General features: G+C 37.0%; 3 protein-coding genes and 1 long non-coding RNA gene across 50 annotated transcripts in view; 2 read left to right on the forward strand and 2 right to left on the reverse strand.

The window, feature by feature from the left end:
- The window catches only part of cbr4 (carbonyl reductase 4), a 6,483-nt gene extending 136 nt beyond the window's left edge, over positions 1–6,347 (reverse strand). The window contains 6 exon segments of one of the 2 annotated variants that reach the window (NM_205656.3): positions 1–580; positions 665–799; positions 4,742–4,875; positions 5,211–5,331; positions 5,405–5,556; positions 6,254–6,347. The exon segment at positions 1–580 is cut by the window's left edge and continues 136 nt beyond it. In NM_205656.3, coding sequence (NP_991219.3) covers positions 402–580; positions 665–799; positions 4,742–4,875; positions 5,211–5,331; positions 5,405–5,549 — 714 coding nt within the window. In that variant the 5' untranslated portion in view covers positions 5,550–5,556; positions 6,254–6,347 and the 3' untranslated portion in view covers positions 1–401. 2 annotated transcript variants of the gene reach the window in all.
- Positions 6,348–6,904: 557 nt separating this feature from the next.
- On the forward strand, positions 6,905–17,609 carry si:ch211-191d2.2. Of its 2 annotated transcripts, XM_087298221.1 has the most exons (5): positions 6,905–6,947; positions 7,725–7,892; positions 7,973–8,291; positions 15,628–15,739; positions 15,825–17,609. In XM_087298221.1, exons 1-5 carry the CDS (start codon positions 6,936–6,938, stop codon positions 15,913–15,915), a joined length of 702 nt encoding a protein of 233 aa, XP_087154347.1. In that variant the 5' UTR covers positions 6,905–6,935; the 3' UTR covers positions 15,916–17,609. The 2 variants fall into 2 exon arrangements, with proteins under 2 accessions (XP_087154347.1, XP_087154346.1); XM_087298220.1 differs by having other exon boundaries at positions 15,628–17,609.
- On the reverse strand, positions 7,661–10,482 carry LOC147839164 (uncharacterized). Its single transcript, XR_015518396.1, has 3 exons — positions 9,915–10,482; positions 8,551–8,967; positions 7,661–8,506 (listed from the first exon to the last, which is right to left on the reverse strand). It is a non-coding gene; the product is annotated as an uncharacterized LOC147839164 (long non-coding RNA).
- A 1,697-nt stretch (positions 17,610–19,306) lies between the features above and the next one.
- Positions 19,307–26,554, forward strand: part of nek1 (NIMA-related kinase 1) — a 42,319-nt gene continuing 35,071 nt past the window's right edge. For all 45 annotated transcript variants that reach the window (XR_015518376.2, XR_015518377.2, XR_015518379.2 and 42 more), the window contains exons 1-7: positions 19,307–19,348; positions 21,511–21,650; positions 21,800–21,896; positions 25,231–25,328; positions 25,506–25,589; positions 25,689–25,756; positions 25,836–25,922. Coding sequence is in view for 15 of the 45 variants with exons in the window: in XM_087298164.2 (XP_087154290.1) it covers positions 21,534–21,650; positions 21,800–21,896; positions 25,231–25,328; positions 25,506–25,589; positions 25,689–25,756; positions 25,836–25,922 (551 nt within the window). In the remaining 30 variants the exon portion in view is untranslated. The remainder of the gene's footprint in view (positions 19,349–21,510; positions 21,651–21,799; positions 21,897–25,230; positions 25,329–25,505; positions 25,590–25,688; positions 25,757–25,835; positions 25,923–26,554) is intronic.

The raw sequence follows: 26,554 nt of genomic DNA on the forward strand, positions 1-26,554 counted from the left end.
TGTTTAGTTCATTCTTGATTTTAAAATCTGTATATTTCTGATCTTTTACAAACCTGCGATTCTAACATCATTTATATCTGAATAAAATATGTATGCTAAAAATAGAAATGACATCACAAAACGAGTCATATCCTCCGCTGGTTGATCTGTGACCTCCATTATCTTAAGTATGGAACATGCAGCAATAACCCAAAAACTCCAGTGAACTAAAAATAACATTAATCTAATCCAGATGGTCCAAAACTACTCTTACACAATGTTTTACATGACTCAGAATTCCACACAGCAATGAGAAGAAGATTAACAATATCAAGCTTTGACTCAACCCCTAAATAGAGATATTGGGTATAATCACCAAAACGAAAATATGCACTTTAATACTTCAGTGACTCATAGAATCATTACATCAGCAGCTGCAGTCCTCCGTCCACCAGCAGAATCTGTCCTGTGATATAAGGCGACTCCAGGAGGAAAAGCACAGCCTGGGCCACTTCTGCAGGTTCCCCAAAACGGCCCAATGGAATGGTCCTCACCGCTGCTTCTTCTGCCAGTCCTGCAGTCATGTCTGTGTGAATCAATCCTGGAAGGCCAGACACAATGAATTCAGAGTTGCTGTTAATATAAAGTAGTAACAGTATTAGTGGTAATTAAAAGGAAAAAAGACCTGGAGCCACCAAGTTCACTCGTATGTTACGGGAAGCCACTTCCTTTGCCAGTGAGCGAGTGAATCCCTCTAGTCCAGCTTTACTGGCGCTGTACACACACTGACCAGCATTACCCTTCACACCCACCACTGAACCTGAGGAAACACATCACAAGCTTAGAAATACTACTGAATTATAATCGTATAAGGAATGGGACGAGTTTTGAACAAAAACAGATATTTTATATTTTTATTTTATATATTAATTTATACTGATAATTATATTGGTATATTTGGGCCATTTACAAAAAATAGCCTGATTACAAAAACAAAAACACACAAATATAAGGAATGGGCAGATTTTTGACCAAAACAGATATTTATATTTTATACTTTAATGTTTATTTTATAGTATATATTAATATACTGAAAATTATATAGGTATATTGAGGCAATTACAAAAAATTGTCTGATGACAAAAACAAAACACAAAGAAATCAAATGAAACTGATTTTTTTGTCTTCATTCTATTCTCTAAATCAGTGGTTCTCAAAGTGGGGGTCGCGGGATCATGACAAGGGGTTGCTCTGTGACTAAAACTAAAATAAATTTTATTAAACTATTTGAATTACCATATTTTATTCATAACCCACAGAAGAGAGTTAACCGTTGCGTAGAAACGACAACATACGAATAAAAATCAGCCATCAGCCTTTCATTTTTAATTTAAAATGTAATTTAATTAATAAATGACTATAAAAAAAACATGATATTGTTTATAGACTGTGGCATTTTTGTGTTGTCAATATGCTCATGTTTATATATGCCTGTAGTGTCTGCAATGTTTATATATTTACAGTATAACCACCTTGAAAAATGGGGGTCAAGAGTCACTGCCATTGCTATTTTGGGGATCGCAGGCTGAAAGGTTTGGGAACCCCTGCTCTAAATCAGGGGTGCCCAAACTTTTTCTTATGAAAGGCCAAAAATCAAACTTGATTAAGGCTAGTAAATATAGCTGTCATGGGTAATTTTCTAGTTTGTTTAATAATATTTAAAAATAACTAGAAAACACTGCTTTATGTTAACTAATAATACAGCATCTTTTTTTTTTTACATTTTATAATGAACTTATTACAGTAAAGACAAAAACAATCTCATTTATAACAGAATGGAGCACTACACTAGTTTTTGCTTTGATTTGCTCCTGATTGACATCATTTACATTTTTAAAAATCTTTTTTTTTTTCTTTTTACAACATTTAATTAAAACATTTTAATTCAAGTCCTAGGCCATGTTGCTGCACCGGAAAAAGGTGGTTTTTCATCTCCAGGTTGGAGGAAAGTCCTTACCCCAGATGGAGAAGTTCAAGTATCTTGGGGTTTTGTTCATGAGTAAGGGAAGGATGGAGCGTGAGATTGACAGGCGGATCGGTGCAACGGCAGCAGCAATGCAGTCGATGTACTGGTCTGTTGTGTTGAAGAAGGAGCTGAGCCTAAAGGCAAAGCTCTTAATTTACCTGTCAATCTACTTTTCTACTCTCACCTATGGTCATGAGCTTTGGGTCATGACCGAAAGGACAAGATCTCGGATACAAGCAGCCGAAATGAGTTTCCTTTGCAGGTTGGCAGAACACACCCTTATAGACAGGGTGAGGAGCTCGAAGTAGAGCTGCTTATCCTCCACATCGAGAGATGTCAGCTGAGGTGGCTCAGGCATCTGTTTCAGATGCCCCTTGGACGCCTACCATGTACCACTGGGAGGAGGCCTTGGGGAAGATACAGGACACATTGGAGGGACTATTCTCTCAGGTGGCCTGGGAATGTCTCGGGATCCCCCCGGAGGAGCTGGAGGAAGTGTCTGGGGAGAGGGAAGTCTGGGTTTCTCCCCTAAGACTGCTGCCCACCGCGATCCAGTCCCAGAAAAGCGGACGAGAATAAGATGAGATTTCATTTTAGTTAGCTTTTTTTTCTGTAGTTCAGCAATAAAACAAACATACAAAAAAAAATTACGCCAAATTAGAAATGACAATCTCTTATAAAGGCTTTTGGCTCAGCCCTCTCCATCCTTCTCACTCTTTTCTCAGAGGACATTGGGCCAAATCAAAGGTTATAATGGGCTAACTTTGGCCTGCCGCGGGGCCTACTTTGAGCATCTCTGTTCTAAATCCTTTATTGCAAATCTTTCTTTCATAGCAGAAAAACTCCAACATCTTTAGCGTGAGCGTCTTCTAACCAATACATGTGACATTATGTGTAATACACCAGCAGTGGTGTAAAAGTAACAAATTACAAATACTCAAACTACTGTAATTGAGTAGTGTTTCTCGGGAATTGTAATTTACTAAGTAGTTTTAAAAATGTGTACTTTTACTTTCCCCGGAGTACATTTTTAGTGCAGTATTGGTACTTTTACTCCACTACTTTCCTTCAACCTGCAGTCACTACTTTATTATTACCTGTCTATGGGGATTAGAAAAATCAGTCCTGTTATTCCTGTCCAATCAGATCACATATAGAAAGTAAATCACATCATAATGAACTACCTCAAGACCTGCAGCAAATTGTTTGGAAGCATTAAAAGTGTCCAAGAAGATACTTTAACACGCATTGACTCAGAGACTGTTTAGACCGCATGTCACTGATGAGATATGACGGATGTTTACTGTATGATGACTAAAACTTTTACTTTTCAGTACTTTCTCCACCACTGTGCACAGTTTACACTATCCTTCAAACCACTACACTGAAAACATCAAATAACAAAAAGTCCTGACAACAAATGCTTTTGTTACTTTAAGTTGTTTTAATACACACAAAAAGGATTTTGCTTTATGTTCAAGCTACACCATAAAAAAAAAATTATCACTTAGTCATGACAACATATATTAAACTAAGTTAATCATGTTCTAACCTAATTTTATAAGTTACACAAGCTGTTTTAATTCAGTTTAACATAATGTAAGTTTAATGGACTCTCAATGTTAATTTGATTCAGCTTAAAAATTAAAGGTAACCAGTATTTTTTTACAGTGTACTTATTTAAGATGAACAGAAACGACACAATTCTTGAGGGGATTTTTAGGACAACTTCATAGTTTTGTGTTCAATCCACTTAAATTTGTTAAGTTAAATTAATCGATTTGTGTTGGGACAACATGAGTGAATTGTGTGGAACTGTTTTTTTACAGGGTAAGTTAATCAGGTTTCAACAAATGTTCATTCATTCATTCATTTTCTTGTCAGCTTAGTCCCTTTATTAATTCGGGGTCGCCACAGCGGAATGAACCACCAACTTATCCAGCATGTTTTAACGCAGCGGATGTTATACAGAATTTAACTTAATATTTTTAGTCAGTTTGATTGATTTGAGATTACCTGAAAAGCTCATTTGATTCAACATCAACAAAAAAATTTTTACAGTGTAGGTTTTTCCATTTTTCAACAAGTAAAATAAAAAGATTGATTAGACAGTACAAGTACACTTGAGAATAATCATGTTGCTTCATTTTTACATAAATATATGTTATGCTAAATGACAATGATATCAGACACATTTGCTGACATTTAATTTTCACAAACATTGTGAAAGATAATATTAAACGCCTTATTTGCATTTGAATATGCTAATACTATTGTCCATTTTATTTGATGCAATTACGAATATGTTTTAAACTCTTTTACTGGACAAAAACACATGCTACATATTTTTATTAACATTATTTTTGTCTAAAACTTCAATATATCATTATTCTGGCTAGTAAACATCAATAGGATCATAGAGCTATATATCAAACCTAACTGATGCAAAATAAATATTTCAACCAAAAAAAACAAACAAACATTTTTTTATATTCTGTTAATTACCCAAATGAAAAATTCGATTTCCATTGTAAGTCGTGCGGAAAGACGTGCTCAATCAGTGAAATTATTTAAAATATTAAAGCTGTAGCGCCATCTTGTGGTGAATTAATCAACACAAAATGTTCAGTTACTGATGCAGAGTCACTTTTTTCATCTTAACCTTGCTGTCACTTCTGAATTGAAATAACAAATAAGATCATCATAAGACAGTGTACATTGTGAAATATGGCTCACCAATGTTGACAATGGCTCCTCCATGACTGAGCATGTTTCGTACAGCGGCCTTACATGTGAGCATGGAGCCCAGCAGGTTAGTGTGCAAAACAGACAGCATGTCTTCAGATTTACTCCTCAATAATAGCGCATCTCTTTAAAATAAACACATATTCATTATTTTATTAGAGGAATAATGTGACATTTATCTTCTTCACTCCTATTTGGTCATGATCATTGACTAGAAGCCAAATACTGAAATTAATCTTCAATCTGTCACATGTATTTTCAAGATCACAATCTACATTGGTCACACTTTATTTTGATGGTCCGATAGTTGAATTTAAATTACATCTACATGCCAACTAATTTTCATTAGATTATAAGTACACTGTTAGGCTGGGGTTAGGGTTAAATGTCTGTTGAAATGGCCCATTAAAATAAAGTGTTACCTCTACTTTCTGCATTATTTCTTAGTATCCTGTCTGACCTGTTGATGCCAGCCGCATTGACCAGGAACCCTACAGTGCCACAGGTCTTATTGATGGTCTCAAACGCTTTCTGAACCTCTTCTTCTTTTGAGACATCGCAGCTTAGGCCCAAATGGTTTTCTGAAATTAAATGTATACTCCTGAATTAAACAAACACCTATTAAAGGACTCTCGGACATTTTAAAAGATTCACCTCCAGGGAGAGATTGAGCAGTGGCCTGTGCAGCTTCTTTATTCCTAGACAACAGCACAATCCTGTGACCCCTCTGTGCCAACAGCTTAGAGACTGCTCGCCCGATGCCACGCGAACCCCCGAACACCACAGCCAGCCTGGACATCCCCAGCCTATCAGAGAAAAACACATCTGCAGAATAAACACTGATGATGAGCAAATATCAGTATTGAGTGAGTAAAGGTCAACATGCAAATGAACATGGTGACTGTTCTTCAATTTAATTCAAGAAAAATACAAAATGATTACATATAAGTAATATGCATTTTTGACTGACAGTATGTTTACCACCTACAGTAATTCATCACTTATAGCAGAAAGTGTTGTCATAGTGCTAAAGTTTTGGGACAACTTTCATGGCTTTGCTGTAAGAAAAGTCATTTCTTATTCCCCATTAAAACTCAGGTCAAAATGAATGATGAGTTTTTTATTACTTTTTTGTGCATGCCATTTTTACGACATTGACATGCACAATTTTACATGTCAAAACGTCGTGTAAATTATTTATTAAACTATATCAGGGTAAAAATGTAATGGACTATATACAATGTTATATACAAGGTATCACTGCATTTTTATATACATACACACATATACCTATTTTTATAACATTGCTGGGGCTTTTTAAGTATAATCTGACATTCAGAAAACGATTAATAGAGAAATGTGTACAAATTAATAAATCAATGTTAATGAATTGCCATCACTTGTTAAAACACAACGCAAGTCGACGTGGTTAAAATATGCATAATTACAACTGATTAAACCATACGTTATTTAGGCATTCAGATGACAAGACATCGAACTCACGTTAATGTCAATTTCATACGCTAGTTTTTTTTCTTTATTGTTTGTCGCTAAAAGTGAACTGAAGTTATGGACGCCGCCATATTGACTACACTGTGTACGGCGAGCCAAGAGGTGGAGCCAAACACACTAAAACGCCAATGCATACTACTAACGTATTTTAATATAAATAATATTAATACACATTTGCCAAAATGTTTATGCATTAAACATATTTATTACTCTGACTTTCTAGCTTGAATTGTAAACAAATAATATATTTATTATATGTCTGACGTGGGTTCAGAAAGCAAATTAACGTTACGTATAAGAAAAAATCCAGGGGCTTTAATAACGTCGCGTTTATATATCATAGACTGTAAAAGATAGGGTTAACTGCGGCTACTGCACAATTTTAAGACTGGACATTAATTACTATTTTTCATTATAATAAGAGAGGTTTAGGGTTGGGGTAGATATAAACCTTAACAAAACACAATAGGTTGGACCAACTCGTTTTGTTATGTCATAATTTTATCGATTTATTTCATCATGGTAGTATCAAGAGTCACTGGGTGAAGAAGCTATATATTTTTTTTCTTCATAATATTAATGGCGATAGCTAAGCAGTACTGTAGGGGGCGCTGTGGTAATTTTCTTCTACTGGACCGCCAAACCACTGAAGGAATAAACACTGGAGCCCTCAATGGAAACGATGGTGAGTGTTTGTTGTTCTACTATATGACGTTATACACCGTTTTATAAACAGCTGGAATAAGCCATGGCTAATAAGTGATTTCTATGATTTAAGCACCTTACATTGTTTTATTCGTCGCAAAATGGGTGCTTAACTAACGGTAAAAACAAGTAGGCTAACAACAAGGTTGCTGTTTTACTGCACGAACACTTTTAAACGATGTTATTTGTAGTAAAACTGCTTTAAAAATATTCAATTTCAGTAGCACTCTGAAATATTTCACGTTGATAGTAATATATATGTTTTACTTTGTTATTTTTCCTTTTATAAACATACCCTGTTATGAAACTAAAACACATTCATGACAATGCAAATGCATAAATATTATTAGAAATTATTGGAAATACTACAGTGTTTTTGAACCATACTATACAGCACATATGCACTGTGTATATATTATAATTATTACAACTGTTTGTTAATGAATTCTCCAGCATACTGTAGTATTAACTGCAGTGAACTGATGTAACATATATATTGTAGCCTACTTTGTTTTTTACTACAGTAAACAATGGTCTGTTGTATTGTAAAATACCCATAGTTGTAGAATAACTAATTCAAAAATTGTACATTACCAGAGTACATTTTTTTTGTGGGCACTGACAGTTTATATAATGTACATTATAAATGTCAGTATTTTACTTGCTTTCTGTGCAGATTTTCTCTCATTCTGAGTTTGATGGTTTGATTATGGATATGAACGTGTGTGTTTGCTGATGATGTGGTGTTTGTGTACAGGTCATGAGTATGGAGGTGCAGGTGGACGTGAGCTGCTGTAAATCAGTAGGAACTGATCTGTCCATGCTGGATATTGAGGATTTCCTTAGTCAAATCTGTCAGTTGAAGAAAGAGGTGGCGTCGCTGGAGGCCAAGCTAAGAGAAAGAGGAGAGAAACTCCAGCCAGAGGTTTGAGCAGATCTTCATGTCCTGAAGGTGGATTGATGAGCTCTCTGTCAGACGTAGCTGATGTTTCTTGTGTTTTTCAGCATCAGGATTCGATGTGCGGCGTCAGAGCTCAGAGATTCAGAGACACACAGAACTCAGAGCTCAGCCTGACTTTACTCTGTTATACTGACGCTCAGGATCATCAGAGCTCTGAGCCAAACGCTGGAGAACAGCAGACCACACTGAAGATGTGCTCCATCAGACTGGAGGACTGCAGGAACCTGATACAGAGAACTGAAAACATCACAGAAGAAGAAGACCAGAGAGACCAGGAGGATGATGATGGTGATAATGATGAAAATGGAAAAGATGATGATAATGATGATGAGGACAATAATGATGATGAATTTATTCCTGCAGGTTTGTTTCTTTTATGACTTCTTGCTGTTTTTCATGATTTGTAAATGTCAGCAGAGACTCTGTAAGATCAGGTTTCCTGTTGCTTACTCTTTGCTCTTCCATAATGGTGGTTTAACAAACTCCAGATTACAGGATTAGTTTTGAGTTGTCAAAACCAGACCAGTTCAATCAGGCTTTGTTGGTTTTGGTTTGTGATTTCTAAACTAGAACATAACCTGAACATAGCCAGATAATGATGGAAACATAACTAGAACATAACCTGCGCATAGCCAGATAATGACGGGAACATAACTAGAACATAACCTGAACATAGCCAGATAGTGACGTGAACATAACCTGAGCATTAGAGCTGCACGATTCTAGCTAAAATGAGAATCGCAATTTTTTTTGCTTAAAATAAAGATCACGATTTTCTCACGATTCTGTAGATGTAAAATAAAGGTATGGTAAAAACAAACATATGGCACAACCTCGATAATAATATTATGTGTAGGTCTACTGGTTTCTATAAATAATTCTATTCTACTTATAATAATTTTGATGTTGAATTATTATGTTTGAGATATATGCTTGCAGTCTGTCATATTAGACAATTTTATTCACTGTAAAATCAGACATTTGCCATTATCAGATTATATTCAATAATATATAGCAGGGCTCGAAATTAACTTTTTTACTTAGTAGCACCGGTGCTCCCAACTTCAAATATTTAGGAGCACCAAAATAAATTTAGGTGCACCAGAAAAAATTTAGGAGCAACCACCAAAAATGATTGAGCACCGCTGCAAATTGCTTTTTAAGGGATTTATTGTATTTTAAAACAACATCAATAGGACTGACAAAAAAACAGAAACAACTATCTAACTAATGCTGTGAAGACATTGATATTTGTGTGCAATAATTCCAAAATGATTGTCTAATAATTATAGAATATTAATGATGATGAAAATGACAATAATAGTAAAAATGAATTACATTTCTCATTATGATACTGCCTTAAATGTGCATGAATGTAGGTTATCTGCTATAAAAAGTCTGTTACTTTATGAAAAATAATTGTATAGTTTGCATCAAACAAAAATGAAGCATTGCAGTAAGAAATATTTATTTTGTACTGCTGTTTTTATATGCATGTCAATTTAATAAATAATATTTCTGCTACAAAACAAACAAAAGATTATAATAAATCATTCAATTCATTGATGAAAGCTGCAAAGCAGTCATCAGTAAATAAATAAAAAATATAAATAATATACACCTCAAAAAAGAATAGACAAAAGAAAGAAAGTAAAGTCTCACTTCTATCACTCTTTAAAATATTTGGTTTCAGTTTGTGTCAATTTAAATGTTCAGTCTGAGATGATCTTCATTTTTCTGTGCTAGTGGAAAAGCTGGCGAGTCAGCCGACCCAATTTATGAGCAGGCAGCGCAAGATTCTTGCGATGAACACCGGCGGAATACCGCTGTTTGTTATGAGACGCAGTTTCAGTGTAAACTTAGTAAAGGCGAGCTCCTTTGGCGATGATATGTACAGTATTAGATTTGACTTTTAGCGGGCATTTGCGCTGATTGCAGTGAATGCAACGCATCGAGATTCGGGCGCCTTCTCCATGAAGCGCGTACTCGATTGATCTCAGCTGGTGGATCATTATTCACCACGTGACGTGTCATGATCGCTCTCATCTGCACCTCAATTTTAGGTGGGGTTTGCAAACCTGTGTGCTTTAAGTTTTTACTCTTCTGCCGTTTGCATTTCCCGTGGTCATAAAAGCTCCTTCCCTGTCATCTGACAGCGGAATACCTTGAGTGCCCTTTCACACAGGTGATACTGTATTACCTGTTACTCGCAACATATGCAGGTTCTGTTCACTAAAGTAGACGCGCGCGTCTATTATTAAGTAGAGCGCACACGTCACGTGTGATTTCCCGATCGCGAAAACATCATTACATTAAAACAAAAATGACATTTTTAGGTGAATTATACCTTATGAATACAGTTTGTGACTCATTCAACATCATTTGGAGATGTCAATGTCACTGAGCAACGTGTGTGAAACAATGAAAAGACTCGTGCAGCCGCCTTCTCTTCTCTCCTGAACTCGAAAATATAATTGGCAGAATCGTAGAAATGCTGGATTTATATCGTCTAGGGCAGGGGTGTCCAAACTTTTTGGGGCCGAGGGTGAGATACAAAAAAAAAAAAAAAAAAAGTTGTCCCGGGCCAAATTTTACATACATTCCACAAACACGTGCATATATATCTATATATATATATATATATATATATATATATATATATATATATATATATATATATATATATATATTTGTGTGTGTGTATTATGAAATTATTTTAATTCATTGTCCAACTGTGTTTCTAGAAAGACTTACGTTTTTAAAATCTTGAATCTTTTTTGGCCAAATTACAGTTGCAACACTCATCAGACACTCCTATATAAATTCTCCTTCAGTGAAGGGTTTCTTGTGCTGTGCGATTAGCTGAGCTACCTCATAACTAGGCCCAAACGGAATCTGCATGTGCAGAATTCTGCAGATTTTTTGCCCATCATTAATTCTGTTTATTTACTTGAGTAAATGTGTGTAAATCTAAATTTATTCATTTTTTTTTATTAATTTCAGTACTATTATTGACTAATGTGAAAATGTTGATCTGATTTATGTACAATACAGTGTGTACAATCATATTTTCTGTCTTTTACTAGATATATTATATGACAAACTTACTTTATTTACCAAATAAAGTGAATCTAATTGGATTTTAAACATTAAATAAAAGTTAAAAAGATATTATTTTTTATGTAATATTCTAAGGTTGTAGTTATGATACTCCCAAAATAATTCTGCAGAAATCTGCAGATTTTTACCAAAATTCTCCACAGAAATAGCAAAAAACGTCTGCAGATTCCGTCTGGCCCTACTGATAACTAGCCAGCGTTCAATTTTCTTGCACTTTATTAGCACGAAAAAACTGCTATTGTTGAGCTGATAGAGCAGCTGCTAAATGTTTTACTTTTTGATCTTGTTTGGCACCAGTGTAAGAGCTGAAGGCCAGATGTTTTATTTTATAATGTCTTTTAATATTATATTCCTTCATTACTGCACCTGATTCCTGGCAAATTAAACAGACACATATTCCACTGACCTCTGTGAAGAAATATTCTTTGCCCCAACGTGACTGAAATTTCCTGCACTCTCTGTTTATTTTCCTTTTTCTTGATTGTGCCATGTCTCGCCAAAACATAATTATCAATTATGTTTCCTTCAGTTTTGTCCGTTCGTTTTACTTCATAACAGGAACTGCTGCCTAATGGAAGGCATGTCATAGCGACACCCTGTGGTTATTTATTGAATTACGTTCATTTTTGTTTAGCGGGCCAGATTCTATTAATATTTATAAAAAGCGTCGCGGGCCGCCACAAAACTAATTGCGGGCGGCAGATGTCCTGCGGGCCATAGTTTGGACACCCCTGGTCTAGGCGGTCGAATCGAGATTGCGATCTTTTAACGATTAATTGTTTAGCTCTGCTGAGCATAACCAGATAATGACGGGAACATAACTAGAATATAACCTGAGCATAAACAAATAATGACGGGAGCATAACTAAAACATAACCTGAGCATAACCAGATAATGACGGGAACGTAACTAGAACATAACCTGAGCATAAACAAATAATGACGGGAACATAACTAGAAAATAACCTGAGCATAACCAGATAATGACAGGAACATAACCTGAACATAGCCAGATAGTAGAAATCTGGTCGGGTCCTGCGGCGCCCGCGGGACAGCCGCAGGACCCGACCAGATTTCTGCGGCGCGGGAATAAATTTCCGAATAAATCGCGGGCGCGGTCGGCAACGGGTTTAATTTGGGACGGGAGCGGGCTGTCTAGCAATATCACGGATATTGCTATGAGAGAGAGAGAGAGCGAGCGAGCTTTGCCTGTGTGTGTGCTTGGTGCTTGTGTGTGTGTGTATGTTTGTGCGCGCGCGCGCGAATGAGAGAGAGAGAGAGTGAGAGAGCTTTCCCAGATAGCAAAATACACTCAGGCCAGTTCCGGCTAGATTCTTGCATGCCAGAGACTTACCACTCAGCCCGGCTCCGGCTGCCGGACTCCGGATGCTTGTGGACTCACTGCCCGATTCCAGCCCGAATCAATTGGGCCAGATGCGGTGGCCGTAAGCGAGCCGACGCTGCTGCATCCACGCCGGAATCGGCCCAAGAGTAATGTGCGCTGCGGCCCGGAGCTGACGCGACTCAGTATTTATATACCTTTATATAAAACCTTTTGGTATTACATTGGTACTTGATACATGGTATTACAAGCCTTTGAGTTGATATAACAGCAAACGCCTGTGTGTCTGCTTGGTGCTTGTGTGTGTGTTAGTGCGCGCACGCACGTATGAGAGAGAGAGAGAGATTTGTCTGTGTGTGTGTGTGTGTGTGTTTATACAGACAGCTTGGCTGTCTGGACTGTATAGCTGGAGGATTTTCGGTTTTGTTCTCCCCCGCTCTTTAGCGGGATCGGGCGCGGCGGGCAGAAAACGGGGCGGGTCGGGCAGCGGGACAATAAATTCTTAATATAAGTGGGAGCGGTCGGGTTCGGGCTAAAACCTGGCGGGTGCGGGCGGGAGCGGGATTCAAAATTTAGTCCCGCGCAGATCTCTACCAGATAGTGACGTGAACATAACCTGTGCATAACCAGATAATGACGGGAACATAACTAGAACATAACCTGAGCATAAACAAATAATGACGGGAACATAGCTAGAACATAACCTAAGCATAACCAGATAATGACGGGAACATAACTAGAACATAACCTGAGCATAATCAAATAATGACGGGAACATAGCTAGAACACAACCTAAGCATAACCAGTTAATGACGGGAACATAACTATAACATAACCTGAGCATAAACAAATAATGACGGGATAACATAACTAGAAAATAACCTGAGCATAACCAGATAATGACAGGAACATAGCCTGAAATTAGCCAGATAGTGACGTAAACATAACCTGTGCATAACCAGATAATTACGGTAACATAACTAGAACATAAACTGAGCATAGCCAGATAATGACTGGAACATAACTTGAACATAACCTGAGCATAGCCAGATAATGACTGGAACATAACTTGATCATAACCTGAGCATAGCCAGATAATGACTGGAACATAACTTGAACATAACCTGAGCATGGCCAGATAATGACTGGAACATAACTTGATCATAACTGGAGCATAGCCAGATTATGACGGGAAAATAACTAGAACATAACCTGAGCATAACCAGATAATGACGGAAACATAACTAGAACATAACCCGAGCACAAACAAATAATGACGGGAACATACTTAAAACATAACCTGAACATGGCCAGATAGTGACGTGAACATAACTAGAACATAACCTCAGCATAACCAGATAATGACAGGAACCTAACTAGAACATAACCTGAGCATAGCCAGAATGTAACCAGAAAACAACATGAACACAACCTGAACATCCTCAAAATTAAGCAAAAAAATGTAAACAATATCAGAATATAATCTGAGCATAACCTGAATATCACCAGAAAGCAGTGTGACCATAATCCGAAAATAACACAAACATAACCAGAAAATTACGTAAACATAGCCAGAATAAAGCCAAAAAGCAACCAGAAAATATCCCGAACATAACATAAGCATAGCCTGAACAACATCACCAGAAAATATTTAAGCATAATCTGAACATAACAGGAACATGGCCAGAACATTATTTGTTGCAATAAATTTACAACATAAAATCTTTTTTGAACATATTTTCATGAATGTAGCCAGAATATGATGTGAGCTTAAAAGAACATTTCCTACTCCAGAGCAGGTTAGCTACGCAGTGTAAGTTTTAAAGACTGATTAAAGCTGAGTTACCTTCATAGTAGCTAAAACCCAGGATTGATGCAAACTAAACTGAAACTCAGCTAGCTGGCCAGATAATCCAGCTTCATGGTACAGGCCACAGGTTTTGATAGCAGGTCTGTGAAATTTTAAAATGTAATGGAAAACTTGCTGCCATCAGTCCTTGAAGTCCTCTAATATTGAAACATTCAGTAACTCAGGGTGTCCGCGGGGTTGTAAAAGGTAGTAAAGGAAATTTGAAAAAATTAAGGGCATTAAAAAGTAATAAATGTCATCTGATGAGCCCAATTTTATTTAGACAATTTTCAATTTGTGTTAAATGCAGGCCTTTTTTCTAAAAATTGCATGGATTTATTTATATGTTGAGAGTAGGAGCTGAGTGATATCATGTGGGTACTGGGTACCCGGCTGGCTTGCAGCCAACCATATATGCAAGCTCGTTAAATTATAACATGGGAAATGCAAGTTTTCGGACCTCTGGCTGGAGGACTCAAGATCTACAGACTGGCTTAGGCCTGTAGTTGGCAACACGTCTATTGCCACGACTGCAAGATCAATCAATATAGCCTCGCTTGCACGCGCATCACGCAGCGCCTGCAGTTAAACTCACAGCGGTTTATTATGACACTTTTATCAATCTTTTTTCCCGTAATTGACAGCAGGAACAAACATAGAAGCATTATCTGATTGACAAGCAGCACCTCATTATGTTCAAAATAATTTAAAATGGCAAATGGGACGAATTTATTCCCCATTTCGAAAGTAAAACATACTCCAATAGGTAGTGCAGTGTGTGGGTGAGAGAGTGTTTCAATGTGATTCGGTTGTGTTGTGGTTGTGTGACTGCTGGTGCTGGTTGCTGTATGGTTAACAATTATGACAGTTAAAGTAACTAGGTTTATTTTATTAAAAATAAAATATTCGTCTAATTGTTTGTGCGTTTGGGTGGGTTTTGGACAGCTTTTGGGCTGGAAAAAGTCCACTATATCTGGCATCACTGGTGGTAGCTTAGCTTGGCAACAGAGCCGCCTGCGACGTCAACACAGTCACACTGAATCTATCGGCACAGTTCAGGACGGTTGTCTAACCGTGCCGAGAATTCAGGGCCAAAAACGGTTTGTTACCGTGCTGCACCGTGACATATGACATTGTTGAAAAACTATGCACAAAGGTTTATTGTGACATCTTGATTAATCCTTCTGCTTTACTTAAATGTTTATGTTATCTGCAATATGTTATTCCATTTGGAAAGATATTTCATTTACGCCACTACAGATGCAGCTCTAAGTCGTGCTGGTGTTAATATTTTTTGAAGGTATTAAATTCAACCTAAGAAGTTCTGTATAAACCCTGTAACTATTCAATGTATCTTCATATATTTTACTGAAGTTCTGCTTCTTTCAGATGACAACATTGGATCGTCTGATGAAGAAGCGCCTTTAACTTCAAAAGATAAGCGGAAGTCCAAGAAAAGTTTCTCTTGCACCTCCTGTGGAAAAGCATTCGCCTGTCAAAGGTTTTTATTGTTTCACGAAAAAAAACACTCAGATCCGAAGGCCTCTGTCTGCTGGAGATGTCTTAAGATTTTTCCTACATTACAGGAGAGAAAACTTCACCAGAAAGAGCATCTGGCAAAGAAGGAGTTTCACTGTGAACAGTGCGGGAAGGACTTTTTATCTTTTAGTCAGCTAAAAGGTCACTTGAAGACACACAGTGGTGAACAGCGTGTCCAGTGTGACGTATGCAACAAATCATTCTGCAATAAACAGACCCTGGAGGTTCATAAGAGAATCCACACAGGCGAGCGGCCGTATAAATGCCCTCACTGCAACAAGAGTTTTAATTATAAAGCCGCCATGAAGAACCACATCCGCATTCACACCAACGAGAGGCCGTTCCAGTGCAGCGAGTGCGGAAAAGCCTTCAAAACCAACTACACTCTAAGCTGCCATCTAAAATTCCACTCTGAGGAAAAACCGCTTCAGTGCAAATACTGCAACAAGCGATTCCGGCAGAAAGCACAACTGAATGTCCATGAGAGGATTCACACCGGAGAGAAACCGTACCTGTGCGCCGAATGCGGGAAGAAATTTAAATCTTCTACTGAGATGGTTTATCACCAGAGACACCACACTGGAGAAAAACCGTACCTGTGCAAAATCTGTGGGCGGAGTTTCAATAAAACAAGCATCTTAACAAACCACATGAGGACTCACACTGGAGATAGACCCTATAAGTGTTCACACTGCGACAAGACGTTTGCGCGACTTGATGTGATGAAGACCCACGAGAGGGTTCATACTGGAGAGAAACCGTACCGCTGCTCCATCTGCGGAGAGAGGTTTGCGTATTTAGGAAGTTTTCTGAGCCACCAGAAGAAACATGGAGGAGAATGAGTGGATGAGCAGATCAGCGTATGATGGAGAATTGAGCACTGAGTGTTTCTGGCTGCATTTCTCAACCCTAGTCCTCACTCTCCACCGCTCTGCCTATTTTGATCCTTTGAAAAAAAGACAGCATTTACTGCTATAGTACGGGTAAAAGCAGGCCTTAAATTGTGCCGGTACACTCCGGATCCAGCACCTCTGAAATTTGATCTGGCACCTCATTTTAACGATCCTCCTTCTCAACCGCCCTACTCCCCTGTTCACTGTTACTATAGTCCCGACTCCCCAACCATCTTCACTTTCATCCGCGACAACCCTCCGCTTTTCACTTCCGTTCTTCGTCCATGACACCTCTCCGCCAACGCCCCCCCTGCTCTCCACTTTCGTGCTCGACACTTTTTCAGTTTAGTTCACCTTTATTTGTATAGCGCTTTTACTATGTAGATTGTGTCAAAGCAGCTTCACATAGAAGATCATAGTAAATTAAAACCGTGTCAGTCCAGTTTTCAGTGTTAAGGGGGCTGTCACACTAGCACTTTAGGTCCGCACCCAGGTTCGTTTGACTGTCTGTCTGTCTGTCTCAGTCACTTTCGTACTTTAGTGACAAGCGGGGCTGAGCCACGGCAAACACAGTGATACACAGTGCTGTCTGATTTTCTCCTCCAAAAACAGCTTCTGGACTGTGTGGTGTTCTGAATGTTTATAATATTTTTGTGGCAGATGTAAAACATATGCTGGATAAGTAAAACAAATGCTGGATAAGTTGTCGGTTCATTTCGCTGTGGCCATCCCTTATGAATAAAGGGACTAAACTGAAGAAAAATCAATGAATGTTTATTACAGTGGTGGTTCAATCTGTTTGACATGGTCATTTGAGCAGCCAGTAAATACACATCTATTCATCCACTATCAAAGTATTGTAAAGTGTGATATTTTGCCATGGTAAAGTAAATAAAATAAAAGTGTTGCCTCGTTCAAATAAAGATTTTAAAATGAAAACTAAGCGTCATTAGTCAAACAATTATATGTTCAATGATTATGAGCCTCCTGTGTGTGATTTGCATAAACAGCGGTTATATATATTAACAGCCTTTTCATTTAATTTATTTTCTCTTAAATTTGCAAGTTATGATAAGGGCTACTTTCAGCCTTAAAAAGATATATTGTGCATATAAGATGGTGAATTTGAGAATGTCCTTTATTGACTACGTAAGCTGAGGTTTGGTGCATGTGTCGCTGTTTAAGTGGAGATTTTCAGCTCTGGAGAAAAATAACTGACTCAGAAAACGGCGGGTAAACTTTCAAATTTTGTATCAACATTCATCCAAGTGGACTTGTTCAGCTCTTATCCGGTAATTTATCCTCTGAATCAAATATTTTACAGACTAATCAGATAAGTATAAAAGGTATGAAAATTATAGACAATAAATTTAATAACTTGTAATAAAAAGTTATGCAGAACCACATTGTTGCCTAAATGCAAATCTTTTTGGAATTCTTTTTTAAACAGATTGAGTGGAAAAAAGAATGGAACTTACCTAGTAAATACTGTCTCACCATTAAAATTAAATAAGTAACAAACTAATACATTTAATTTATCCAGTGAAAAGTTGTTACATTTTTTTTAGAGACATAGAATCTATGTGCACTTTTTGTAAATTAGAGGAGGAATCGATAAAACACCAGTTTTTTAATGCACATATACCCAAATGTTTTGGTTTAATGTTGAATATCTTGTATTTAAACTAACAAAAATAAAAATTCAGTTTTCTTGTAAAGATTTTTTTTTTTTGATATACAATAATAATAACAAAACTTTTTAGCAAACTTAGTTTTTTAATTTAATGATAATATATGGGAAGTATTATGTACACAAACAAAAATGGCCCAATGATAAGCTTAATATTTATTTGGTTAAAATTGATCTTAAGCATTATATCGAAACCCTAAAAGACACAAAAAATAAAAAAGCTATAAGGATGTATGCAGTTTTGAAATCATTTTCTTAGCAATTTTTTTGTCATTTATATATCCCCTGTAATTTTATTTATTTATTTTTCTACTGATTTATTCTTTAGATGTAAAAAAGTGTAAGCATTGTATTCTTCATTTTTTGTATGCTGTTGTTCTTGTTATGCAATAATAAAATATTAATAATAGTAATAATAATAATAATAGAGAACATTCATTCTATGTAATCAGTGAGAAATATGCACTGTTCACAAAATCAAGTTGATACAATTATAATAATTATTATTATTTTTATTATTTTTAAAAATTATTTTTAATGATAAATAATAAGATAAACACCATAAACATGATACTTTTTATAAGAAATGTACAAAACACGTGCAATGCTTGTAAACATTACAAGTGCTGTGCACCAGAATTCATTAATCCTTTTGTGGGGTCATTTTCAAAAGGCTCTTCAGTTAAGGACCATGAAAGCGGATAGTGACCAAAGGCTCCATGACCGTGTACCAACCGGTGACGGTTGCTAGGGGGGTATTTTGCGCCAAACATTGACAGACAAACTTGCCAGCTGTATGTTTTGACTGACATATTTTTCAACCTATCAGCCGTAACTCAAATTGAGCGTAGACCAATCGAATCACTCCTAGCAGTAAGCGTGTGCCGTCTGCACACATGAGACCGCCCACAAAAGAAAAAATCTTCATTTGAGCTGCTGTGATGCTGCCAGTGCTCGTTGACTATTCGGAATATATAAGATATACAAGGTAAGAACTAAATTTGCTGAACAAATTGTGTGTTTCTTCAAAAATATGTGGCGGAGTGTAACTTTAAAGTCCATGTCAGCGTCGTTCCGCCCTGTCAATGAAACTGACCATTTCGTTTTCATTAGCACGCTTTTAGTATCGTGTTATTGTCATTAGTTTGAACAGCGACCCTTTCAAGGCCCCGCTTCACTAGACACCAGCTGCTGCTTTACACACTTTGCATTGTAACGTTAATGTGCTGCTGCTTTTATCCACACAGCATAAAATTGCATAACAAATCTAGTTTGTTAATAACTTATTGTTAATGGTTGACAGTGCAAGTCAGCTCCTATCTTGAGTAAGTCTCTGTGTTTTGCTTTGTTCTTTACAGCTTGCAAGTTTTAGTTTCCAGCCCGCTTTGTGCTTTTGTTATTATTATTGGGCGACAGTTTTCATCATGTATTTAACCTAATTTGTGTTATCTTGAGGTGTGTCTCTATCAGTCGTGTTTTTCTTTTATATTCTCTCTTTGTACCCCTTTCTTAGTCCCTTTAAAGGGTGGTGGGTAATTCCTCCTGACATGTCATATTTAATTCATAAGCCTTCTTTCACTGTCTGGCTTTTTGCTGCTTATTTTTTGCTTTCAAGCAAGGCTGCTACTTTTGGGCATGATATTTTTAGTGTTTGCTTTCCAATATTTTGTCTAAAATGCCTGTCCTCCTGAGAATTCACCTTGGCCATCTGGCAGTTGTAGTCATTCCCAGCATGCAGCTGGATTCTGTATGGAATAAATATCAACATTTCACTCATCAGGAGGTGCTCCGCTTGAGTTGGTTTAATAATTCCTGCTGACACTGTGAATGAATCACAGCTGAATGTGACTTTAATATGCCACACCTCTATCTATCTATCTATCTATCTATCTATCTATCTATCTATCTATCTATCTATCTATCTATCTATCTATCTATCTATCTATCTATCTATCTATCTATCTATCTAACTAACTAACTAACTAGGTGCCTTAGTTTTATTAATCCTGTGAGTGGCAGATTCTGGAGATGCTGGAAAAATTCCTCAGAGATTTTACTTCATATGTGCCACACCATTTTCTTGGCCTGTTAATACTAGGCAGTAGGCTTGCACAATATATAATTTCAGCATCGATATGACAATGCACACATTTGCAAAAGTATCATCTCAGAATGTGCAATGTTGAGTTGGCATTATATCACGAGCCACAGTTCAGAGCACATTAGGTTTTTGGAGTCACTGCAGTTTTACCATAGAGTGAGCGTTTGTCATGTGTGTGTTTTTAAAGTCCTGTGACTGTGAGCATTTCAAGAAAGTGTAAAGTATTAAAGCACAAGAAAATGTGACACTTTGGAATTTTAATAAAGATTCAAATTCAATTATTGGCACAATGAAGAGTGCAAGATGTTTGTTTTTTAGATTTGATTATTCAATTTTTGCACCTGAATAGAGTTATACTTTCCTAGAAAAGCATTAAGCTTTGTTTATTTCAGGTTTATCTTTGTCCTGTAATGTTTATACATGCTTGTAACGTGTTTTATTTTGTTCACTTCCCTACTGAGTCATCCCGATTAGTATAAATTATTCTTTTCAAATAGACAAGGTGGATCCATTTTTTCATGTTCTAAATGCTGAAATCTGGCCTTACTATTAAATGTCACAAAAGTAATTGAGACTTATCAGACTATTTAACCTTTTTTCCATTCTTTTATTGTCCAAATTTGGTGAGCCAGAGTGGATTGTGTATGACTTTGGCTGTGAGGAGTGGGATTTAGTGTGCTGTTCTTCTGCTGTAGCTCATCTGATTTATGGTTGGATTTGTACTCTTCTGCAGAGTCCATCGTAAACAGTGTTTTGTTTTTCTTTCTTGATTTAATTAAATCATTAATAGATTCTCTCTGCTTAACCCAGTCTGGTAATTCCGCTCTGACCTCTGACATTTTCTTTCATAAAATTGCCACTTACTGATTATTTTTAGCTTTACTTTACTTTCCGTTTCCGTTTTACTATCCGTGTTCACACTAGATCTGATTGTGTGTAAAAATTCAAGTAGATCTTCAGTTTCACCAGCCTGTGCAGCATCATTAACAATCCCACGTTTAAAGTAATTTAAATCTCCTTTCTATCATGTGCTATTCTTTCCGTTACAGTATGAGAAGTCATTTGCACAGACATGGATAAATATGAGAGGTTAAAGAAGATTGGGGAGGGATCCTTTGGGAAAGCCATCTTGGTCAAGTCAAGGACAGATGGCCGACAATATGTTATCAAGGAGATTGGTATCTCCAGGGTGAGTCCATCACTTTCATCTTTTAGACATCTCTCAGAAATGCTAATAGGTATTTTATTAATTTAAGATTTCAGCCAGACAAAATGTGATATGCTGAGGGTGCTATCTAAATTTATACATATTCATGCACTGTTTTTTTTTTTCATCAGATGTCGAACAAGGAACGACAGGAATCACGTAAAGAGGTGGCAGTTCTGGCTAACATGAGCCATCCAAACATTGTGCAATACAAGGAATCCTTTGAAGGTAAAGCCTTTTAATACACTAAGACATCCATATTAAGAAACTGGTATTAAATGATTTTACAATATTTTTCATTGCATGCAGCCACATTATGTCAATATGCATGAGAGGAATGAGCATTCTGTGTTTGGGTTTTAGTGGACTGTTTTTGATTAATCGAAGAACATTAGTTCCGGCACAAACTATAGCCAGTGCATTTCTTTTTTAAAGACTCGTGTCAGATTGATAGATTGGGGTGGCCGGCAGAATCTCGTGGAGCTCAAAGCTCTTGAATTAAATTACAGGGAGGATGTTGTTGTGATAATGATAGTTTTCTTTATGGAGCAGTGCGGTATCTCTGACATCCGGATGGCTGGCTAATTAATGACATAAATCTGTGGCAGTGTATAAATGTTAATGCTATTAACAATGGAGAGCAATATGTTTATTTTATTACATTGTAAAATCTGATTGTTAGAGGTCTACATTTGTTTGTTGAAAACGCTCTAAAAATGATCAAATTATGAAAGCATTATATATATGAAATATACAGCCAAGCCCGAAATTATTCATACCCCTGGAAAATTCTGTCTATTGGTTTATTTGACCGAAAATGACGCCAGCTTCTCCCAAAAATCATATTTCTTAGCTTTTTATTTAAATTTGAACAAAAACAAAATTTGCCAGAGGTAGAAATAATTTTAGGCTTGACAGTATATAGAGTATGGAGAGTTCTGATTCAAAAACCTCAAAGTACCTTCTGAAATTTTCTTCTAAAAGAGGCGTTTTTCATACACATTGTTAATCAAAGTGCTTTACATAAACAAGAATAACAGAAACATAAAAATTAAAATGATTAAAATAATTAAAAAATATTAAAAGAGATAAAAACAGATTAAAATGTGTTAACTGATTAGAAAAGAATGAAAAAGAAAAGAAGACATAATACTGTGCTCTGTTGGACGTAGCTCAGTGCTCATTCATTAAAGGCACAGCTAAACGGATGTGTTTTAAACCTTGATTTGTATTTACCTAATGTTGGAGCACCTCTGATAATTTCTGGAAGCTGATTCACGCAGTTGGGGGCTTAGGCCGTACTCACACTAGGTACAGTTGCCTCGAACCGGGCCAAAGCACGCTTGTCCCCCCTCCCGTCTCCCCCAACGGCCCGCACTCACAACACAGTTGGGCCTGGGCATGCTTACATCATCGCTGCTGCGCTGTTCAGTGAGAAGAACTCTCACTCAGCAGCGCACAGTGGAGATTTCTCTAGTTATATCGTTTCAGTCGTTTGATATGCAGTGACATTCAGCCAAATATTTCCCCAAACAGTCCTTAGGAGTGCTGTGACAAGCAGCCAGATATTTCGCCGAACAGATCCGCCCCTTTTGGCACTCATAAACAATCAAAAAGCTCTCGTGCTGCCGGAATGAGGAGGTTTGCTGAAGGCGCACAGCTGTGGTGCAGTGAGGAGTTTGTGTCTTTAATAAACTACGGCAGTTTGCGTTCACTGAACAGCAGGAATGATTAATAAATCCAAATGAAACAGTCCCTTAAAGTCACGTCTCACTTTCAGTTTCGGGCTTTGGCGCGTTTTGCACTCACACTACAAACGTACCGCACAAAAGCCCAAGTGAACCGCGCTCAGGCCCACCTCTTCCAACCGGGCCAGGGCCGGCCAAGTGAACCGTGCTTGAGCCCGATTCAGCGCACTCACAGTTCTCAAACGATCCGGGAAACAGGCCTGGGCACTGTTTGGATAGCATAGTGTGAGTAGGCCCTTAGTAGCTGAAGGCCGATTTTACCCTGCTTTGACTAAACCCATGGAATTTATAATTTACTTTATCCTTAAGATCTGAGTGATCTGTTAGGTTTGTATTTAATCAGCATATCTGTAATGTATTGAGGTCCGAGGCCATTTAGTGATTTATAGAAAAGTAATAATACTTTAAAATCTATTCTGAATGTAACTGGGAGCCAGTGTAAAGATCTGAGGACAGGTTTGATGTGCTCTGATTTTCCGGTTCTGTTTAGAATCCTGGCAGCTTAATAAGCTGCAACTGTATGACTGTCTTTTTGGGAAGGCCAGTGAGGAGTCTGTTACAGTAATCCACCCTGCTGGTGTTAAAAGCATGAACAAGTTTCTTTGAGTCCTCACTGGAAGCACAGCATCTAATTCTTGCAATGTTTTTGAGATAATAGTTTGCTGATTTACTTTAAAGTGAAATAACTGAACATAAGCATGCATACTTTTAGAACAACATTTCAAAGCTTTTTGCACTTTTCACATAGGTCGAATTTTCAGCATCTTTACCCCAGTCTTTACCCCAGTCTTCTGTGAGATGTGACCATTTATGACGAGTTCAGACTGCATGATTTTCAAAGTAGTTGTGTCAGATGTTTTCACACTGCATGACTATCTGGGCTAGCGTAGTATATCTTTTGTTATTAACTACATAACGAGAAAGAAGCCTTTAAGGGGGTAGAAATGTACATATTTGCTCACCTGGGTTTGAAGGGAATTAGCAATTTTTCCTCAACTTTCTTTTGAAAATTTTTGTATGAAACGTCAAACAGACTCGGGTGCTCCTGTCAAACTTCCAATAGTTTTTTCTCCATTTTTTGGTTCTAAATTAGCTCTTCTAACTTCTCCCTCAACCTCCCGCTGGCCTGCAGGTACACACACACACACACACACACACACACACACACAAGTGTATGCTGCTCTCTCATTGGCTGTAGGAGATCGCCGATGTTATTTTCCGTCATAACTCATTTCACACGGCATAATTTGAATTGCAGACAGCTCCAGATATTTAGCATGCCAAATATCTCACAGGCATCGGCGACTCATCTGGGATTCTCAAAGATCGCGTCTTTGATAGTTCATAATGTGTAATTGTCACTCACGTGAACGAGCACTGATTTGCCTGTGACTTTTAGGCATTTGTCGGCGATTTCTCAAAACCTGTCACCGAGTCAAAACCGACAAACGCTAAAACCATGCAGTCTGAACTCAGCATTAGTCAGTCCACTTTTCCAATTTGTTTGTCAAAGAAATTGTTTTATTATCAGTTGAAATACTTATGCTTAATCTATTTGATGTAATTTTTCTTGACATTTTTGTATTATTATTAGTAGAACTATCAAAAATAGCATTTAATTTAAAACGGATATACTTTTCTTAACATCATAAGTTTACTTGTTGCTACCTTTGCTCAATTAATTGTGTCCTTGTTAAATGAAAGTAAAAGTCTATTTTAAAAAATTATATTGAAGGGTAGTGTGCTTGCCATCATTGCAGATCTATTACATCATTACTGTAGAAGAACACTAATCTGTCTCTCTTATTCTTTAGAGAGTGGTTGTTTGTACATAGTAATGGACTACTGTGAGGGAGGAGACCTGTTTAAGAAGATCAATAATCAAAGAGGATCTCTTTTCCCAGAGGAACAGGTAATTTTTCTTCGCTTTTTACAACGTTGTACTATATACAAAAACAATACTAAAAGCTTTAAATTCCTTTCATTATAAAGGAATATAGGATTTTTAATGATTTAATCCATTTTAACGCTAAGAATAGTTTTTGCAATGTTATCATTTGACGTACTGATCTCTGTTGTTTTCTGGAAGATTCTTGACTGGTTTGTGCAAATCTGTCTGGCTCTTAAACATGTACACGACCGCAAAATCCTACATAGGGACATCAAATCACAGGTATAGTTTCTCTCTTTCACACACTTTTGTTTCAACAATTCAATGCAAATGCAGTATAAGATTGTTTACACATGACTTCTGGCTTTGCTTTCTATGAAGAATATTTTTCTGACCAAAGATGGTACCGTGCAGCTTGGAGACTTTGGGATCGCTAGAGTTTTGAACAGGCAAGATATTTAAACTGGTTTTAAAAAAGCATAAATGGGGCGAGAATGACACTCATAGATGATGTGTTTGTGTTTGCAGCACCGTGGAGTTGGCAAGGACATGTATCGGCACTCCTTATTACCTGTCGCCAGAGATATGTGAAAATAAACCATACAACAACAAGAGGTAAAGACACTGTTTGGAGCACAAAGGGTGGATAGTACTGTGTCTATAAGGCACTCAAGGACCCTTGACCCAGTTTGCTGAGTCATTAGAGAGGTGATGTAAGATACACAAGTTTCTCTGATCCCAGCAGCTACATATCGATCCTGAGTCGTTTTTTTCCAGGCTGTTTGTAACTTGATCAGTCTGAATATTCTTAGCTTTAGTTGATAAACAATAGCTTTGTTAGTTACACTACTGTTCCAAAGGTTCATAATAAAGGTAGTATTGTGAATTTATATTAAAATGACACAATTGTACTGCTTAATATTTTTGTCATATAAACCCTTATTGTAACATTTGGTCGAATGAGTTTTTAACTTCTTGCTTAATAAAATAAAAATTTTAATTTCTTTTAAAAAAATATTTTGACTTCAAATGTTTGGACGGGATGTTATAATATGAATATAATATCATAATGTATGAAAATGTATATCAGGCATTCTAGATGTGGGCTTAGTTTGGGTTAAAAAGCTTTGTTCACACTGCACACTAATCACATTTTTAAAATCTGTATGTTATATTCTAAATAAAGGAATATAATATAACCGAGGAGTGTAACGAATTAGGGTTGATTCGAGATAACTTTTTTTGAA

This window comes from Danio rerio, chromosome 20 (assembly GCF_052040795.2).
Source record: "Danio rerio strain M-AB ecotype USA chromosome 20, GRCz13ab, whole genome shotgun sequence".
Classification (NCBI taxonomy): Eukaryota; Metazoa; Chordata; class Actinopteri; order Cypriniformes; family Danionidae; genus Danio; species Danio rerio.